The sequence below is a fragment of the Phragmites australis genome, chromosome 1 (genome assembly GCF_958298935.1).
Source record: "Phragmites australis chromosome 1, lpPhrAust1.1, whole genome shotgun sequence".
NCBI lineage: Eukaryota > Viridiplantae > Streptophyta > Magnoliopsida > Poales > Poaceae > Phragmites > Phragmites australis.
In genome coordinates this window covers 6,976,208-6,981,994 of record NC_084921.1, presented here as the reverse complement: position 1 = coordinate 6,981,994, position 5,787 = coordinate 6,976,208, and the positions used below count along the sequence as shown (strand labels likewise).

General features: G+C 51.0%; 1 protein-coding gene across 1 annotated transcript; it reads left to right on the top strand.

Moving 5' to 3' along the window:
• Nucleotides 1-2,714: 2,714 nt before the first annotated feature.
• Nucleotides 2,715-5,298, top strand: LOC133898779 (protein SAR DEFICIENT 1-like). Its single transcript, XM_062339548.1, has 7 exons — nucleotides 2,715-2,964; nucleotides 3,045-3,120; nucleotides 3,218-3,270; nucleotides 3,367-4,009; nucleotides 4,120-4,314; nucleotides 4,396-4,507; nucleotides 4,604-5,298. Exons 1-7 carry the CDS (start codon nucleotides 2,876-2,878, stop codon nucleotides 4,762-4,764), a joined length of 1,329 nt encoding a protein of 442 aa, XP_062195532.1. The 5' UTR covers nucleotides 2,715-2,875; the 3' UTR covers nucleotides 4,765-5,298.
• The last annotated feature ends 489 nt before the right edge of the window (nucleotides 5,299-5,787 follow it).

Genomic DNA, 5,787 nt, shown 5'->3' with positions numbered 1-5,787 from the left:
TGCCATGGGGCCATGCAGCGGCTACAGCCGGCGCGCACGACCGATGGTGTAGGCAAATGTGCGAAGCATCTTCTCCAGCTGGTGGCGGCGGCAGCGCTGAACATGGACGCCCTGGCATTGCTCGCGTCGTGGAGGGACACCGACGGTGACCCTTGCAGCTAGTCTGGTGTCTCCTGCGCCGATGGCAGCAGAGGTCGCGTCGCAGCCGTGGAGCTCGCGTGGTGGTAGCACTGAACACAGATGGCATGACGTTGTTTGCGCTCAAGTTCGGGGTGTCCGTGGACGACCCAACCGGGGCAAGCTCCAGCTCATCTCGATGAAGAGATTCACTCCCCGCATAGAGGTGATGCTTGAGCGCTCTTCAAATGGTCGGGAATGCACCGTAGCGCCATCTCCATGTAGCACCTTCTCTCTCCCCTCCAACCGCCATGGATAGTTCCACCCGAGCCACTCTGCCGCTAGCTAGCTTTAGAAACCGACTCCTCGTGTCAAATCGATGCTCATGCACCCGCTATCGTGCTCACTTTTAGCGGAACCAGGACAATCTTCTCCAGCACCGATGCCCTGCTTCGGCCGCCGCCCCTCTCCGACGCCCCGCCGATCCGGGTGCATCTCCGGTCGTTTCATTGCGCATGCACGATCTCTAGGACGCCACGAAGCTCTCTGATGTCCCTTATATGGCGGCGAACCGATGTGCGAAGCTATCACCATGGCCCTGCTCCGACTGCCGCTACTCGCTGTTGTGCCACCGATAGGAGCTATCACCACCTGATTCCTCGCTCTGACATTGTCCTCGTGAGGCCAGGAAACCGGCCATGCAACTCGTTGCTGCCACGACGCGTCGTGGAATCATACCCATGACGGCCTCCCCTGCTTTGGCTGTTTGGGCTAACGTCGCTCCGTCGACTCGACGTTGCTCCATCCCATTCGTCGGCTTCATGAGCTCTACAGTCGTCCATTGATGCTATAGCCATGGGCCCTTTCACCTGTGCTAGTTCTGAGCGAGTTGCCGCCGTAAGCCCCTTGTTGCTGCTCGATCTGGGCGCCGCCTGTCTCCCGTGACGAGTTCGGCGTGAACGGCGATGTGACCGATGATATCGGCTTGGATTTGGCAACTTCGTGCGGTGGCCTTTGACATCATCGAAACAATTTAACTCTTTGGCTGAGTCAGCAGGCTAAGTTGTCGTCGCGTAGGATAAAACTACTATCAAAACCAGTTAAGGAGGTAAATTGCACTGATTTGAATAGTTAGAGGAAATATGATATCTAGTTTTACGGTTGGGGATAAACTCGAGCAATAATTAAAGGAGGTAATATGGACTTTTTTCTTATGAAAGTGTATCAAAATTCTCAAGCCTACCTATTGAAGAGAATCTGGTGCTTGCAATGGGCAAAATTTAGTCATATCTCCCTTATCCAGGTAAACATTATGAAATTGACGTTCTCATAGCATTTACTCGGAAATAGTTGAAATCAATCAGTTCTGAGTACGAATTGTGAACAAATTTTTCAAAAGAAAGCAATAGGATGGAGTTCATGTGTGGCCAATTATTCATGGGACGGAACCGATTCCTCTGAACTTAACAGAGGGAAGTCACGAATAAACACTACTCGTGACTTTAGCTCTCTTATCAATCGTTCAATCCGGAGCAAACAGGTCATATCATCTCCTACAGTATACGGACATTTCATAAACAGTTGTGTGTGAACACTAGTACTGCTACCGTGGTTCATGTACAGTGATCTGATCGATAAGGTTCCACTGTGCATAGATTACTGTAGCACAGCAGTGTTCTGGTACCTTTCCTCTAACGTCGAGGAGCCGGTTCCTCGTGAGACGCACCTTGTCCAAATATTGAGAATTTTTTTATGTCATTAGAATTTAAACTTTTGCTGTTTTTTGCTATCTAAAATTTACACTTACTTTCTATGTTATTGGATTAAATATGTCATCCCTTCTACACCACTCCCTCTCTTCTATGCCATCTAAAATATGTCATTTCCTTCCTTCTATGCCATTCAAAACATGTCACTCCCTCACTTTTATGCCACTCTGATGACAAAGAATGGATGACATATTTGATCCAGTGACAGATAAAATAAAGTGTAAATTTTGAATGGCACAAAAGACAAAAGTTTAAGTTTCAAAAACATACTGGGAATTTTCTCTAAAATATTTATGTTTTAGCAAAAGCTACGCAAGGCGAGGAAGAGTGCCGATGGCAGGGGTGTTCTCTTGCCAAGATACAGACTGCAAAAACAGTTGTACTTTGGCCTTTCTATCCTGAGGACCGCATGTAGATGTACAAGTAGTCAAACAAATATTAACGTACTGTCGATCAGAAAACAAACAAGATTAGAAAGAGAAGAAATACTGATTCAAGAAGAGAAACTAAATTTATTTTCCTAGATTGATTCATCAAAGAACAGAGACCATGTCGACAAAAGTAAAATTTTGATGTAGGCATGACGGCCGCTTTTGTGATCAATCGGTGGACGGACCGGCCTCTCAGCCACATAACTTCCGGCGCCGGTGAGGAGACCGACGAGAGGGCGAGTCGGCGGGCTTTCCTGAGTGTATGACATAGAAAGATGACGTCACTTGGAAGTAACCGCCTTTCCTCTCACCTTCCCGGCAGCTTCCCCTCACCTTCCTCCGCGCGCGCACAGTGCAAGCTCGGCCCGCATTGCGGCTGTGTTATATAAGCCGTGAAGCTCGACCTCGCAATACCTGGCCAAACCACCCCAAAGCGCACAACTTCTCCTCGAGCCAAATCGCTGCTTCTCTTCTCTTCTTCCCTCCCTCTCCAGAAAAAATAGCTAGAAAAACGTACACATCAGAGGCAAGAGAGAGAAGATCGCCGGGATAGCAACAATGGCAGCGAAGCGGTTCCACGACGGCTACGAGCAGGACCCGGACCAGCCCGACGACAAGCGGATGCGCCGCCTGCCGTCCTTCTCGACGTGAGCTTTCTCCTTGCTCTTGCTCCTCTGCTTTGTTAATGGCAGCCCGTTCCTAAAGGGTGTTGGTTGCTGAACTGCAGGGTGATTCGGGAGGCCATGATGCAGAAGCACATGCAGAACCTGTTTAGGCTTCTGGAGCCTCTTCTCCGCCGCGTGGTAATCAACGGCTTCCCATTTGTTATTACTCGATGAGGTGTTGGTCGAGTCAAGCATAGCAAGCATCCTAATCGCTCTGTTTCTGGTGATCTCTCAGGTGAAAGAGGAGCTCCAGGCAGGACTCGCGCTGAGCCCACGCTACACCGAGAGGTGAAGATTTGACACGCAAGCTGCAAGAATAGCGTCGAACACTAGTCCAGAATGAGAGTGATTGATCCATAACATTGTTTGATCGACGCTTTTCAGGTTGCCGGAGATGCCGCCGGTCGAGCGGCCGACGTGGAAGCTGGCGTTCCGGAACCCGCCGCGCCTCCCGATCTTCACCGGCAGCAAGATCGAGGACGACATCAGCAACCCGCTGGAGGTCATCCTCGTGAACATGGACACTGGCTCGCCTTCGGCGCTCCCGCAGGCCCTGCGCATCGAGCTGGTCCCGCTCTTTGGGGAATTCCCTCAGGACGACCGCGAGGACTGGGCCGCCGACGAGTTCCAGAAGGGCATCGTGAAGCAGCGCGAAGGGAAGCGCCCGCTCCTCACCGGCGAGGTCAGCCTCACCATGAGAGACGGGCGCGCCACCGTGAACGAGCTGCAGTTCACGGACAACTCGTCCTGGGTCCGCTGCCGCAAATTCCGCATCGGCGTCCGCGTCGTGCCGGGCAGCTACGACGGACCCAGGATCCTCGAGGCCATGACTGAGGCCTTCGTGGTCAGAGACCACAGAGGCGAGTTGTACCGGAAGCACTACCCTCCGGTCCTTGGCGACGACGTCTGGAGGCTGGAAAAGATCGGCAAGGAAGGCGCGTTCCACAGGAAGCTGGCACAGCACCGCGTCAAGACCGTTCAGGAGTTCCTCAGGATGTTAACCGTCAAGCCCGACGAGCTGCGCGCGGTAAGTTTCTACTCCACAGCATTTGATCTGACCCGCAAATCTACGAAGCTTCTTCTCGTCGTGCCGGTTCTGATTGCTCTGTTTTTTTGCCTATTTTTCCGGAACAATAGATACTGGGCGAAGGCATGACGGACCGCATGTGGGAGATGACGACGAACCACGCGAGGTCCTGCGTCCCCGGCGACAAGGTGTACGCGCACAACGCGGCGCACTGCACTATCTACGTGAACTCCGTCTTCGACCTCGTGAAGGTCGAGTTCGGCGGCGTGGAGTGCCCGCTGCATCAGCTGAACAAGGCCCAGACGGTGAGTCATATGCCTGCTTGCCTCAATGCTCTGACTGACGACACCGGCCGATCCTCTGACATTTGCGCGTTTGGGGTGTAGAACTTCGTGCAGCAACTAATCCTGGACGCGTACGAGCACCGCCACAGCCTCCAGGAGGCCGACGCCGTCATGCTCCACGGCCACGCAGCCAACAACATCCCACTGCTGCACAGTAAGTATCTGAACAGATTTTCTGAGCCGTTAGGCAATCTGGCCTGTGGATATTCTTTTCTGACCTCTTTGTTCTCTCGGCCTCGGCAACTTGCAGATGCAGCACATGTCGCGATGCCGGCGCCTGCGGATCCAACGCTTTGGTTCCAGAACAACTCGGACATTGACTTCCCGGTCGTCGACGACGAGGTTCCCGTTCCCCAAGCTGCCAACTTTGCCTACCAGTGGCATGGCCAAATTTTCAACATGCCAGGTTAAGAACTGAACTGGAGAAGGCAAAGAAAGCAGGTGAAGATCACTGATCACCTACCTGCAAGGCTGCAAGGCTCGTTCCAGCTATAGGGTGTACATTAATCAGTACTACTACGTGCCATTGTAAGTCCACGAAAGTGCGTGTCTGTGTGTTGAAGTAACAGCAAGGTTTAAGGGTAGGTGAACTTGAGCGGCCCTTCACTGCCTCGCTGAGCATGCGCTGAGCATCCGCCGCGAGCAGCGAGAAGAGGCGACCAAGTGCAAAATTCTTTGGTTTAATTCGTATCCTTCGTTGTAATTTTCCAGCTTTTTTTTCTTCTGCTTGGTCAAGTAGCGCTCTGCTCCCGTAAAGTTGCATGTAATATCAGGTTGGCAACGCCGGGAGCAGAGCAGACAAACAAGTGTGATGCCTACAGGCTACAGGGAGAACTTGTTGCAAACGAACAGTTCTGCTCTTTAACTTGTTCCAAAAGTTTTTGTGTCTTGTAGCATCCAAGTCGCAATAAAGAAAGGAAGCTAAGTACCTTTTTGTACATAAAATTTTCTCGCTCTCTTGTAACATCCAAGTCTCTGAGATCTCCCGTTCTTTGTTGTTTCCTGTTTTCCATTGTGGTGGCACGAACATGATATAGACTACTAGTAGATCAATGAAGCCTGAAGGTGAGAACTCCAGAAAAACCAGAAAGCTTCAGTCCATTGTCCATTGTCATATGATAGCTGCAGCAAGGATTTCAATTTCGTTTTACTTTTTTTTTCAAGCCGAAATTTGTGAAATATCGATCATTTTTCGTCATCTGCTTTGTGGATCTCACATATTAGTAAAAAAATTCAAAATTAGATATTTCGTTTTCCTCCGAAATTCACGAAATTTTGCCAAAGGCGAAATTTTAATCCTTGAGCTGCAGTGGGTGCTTTGGTGAAAAATCCAGCAAAAAGCATTAGCCCATTGCCCTCTTCTTGGCTCTTGCACCCTTTGGAGAGTCGGCGAGTGAATTCCCCAGCAACGTGTCCGAGAAGTCAAAGTCTCCA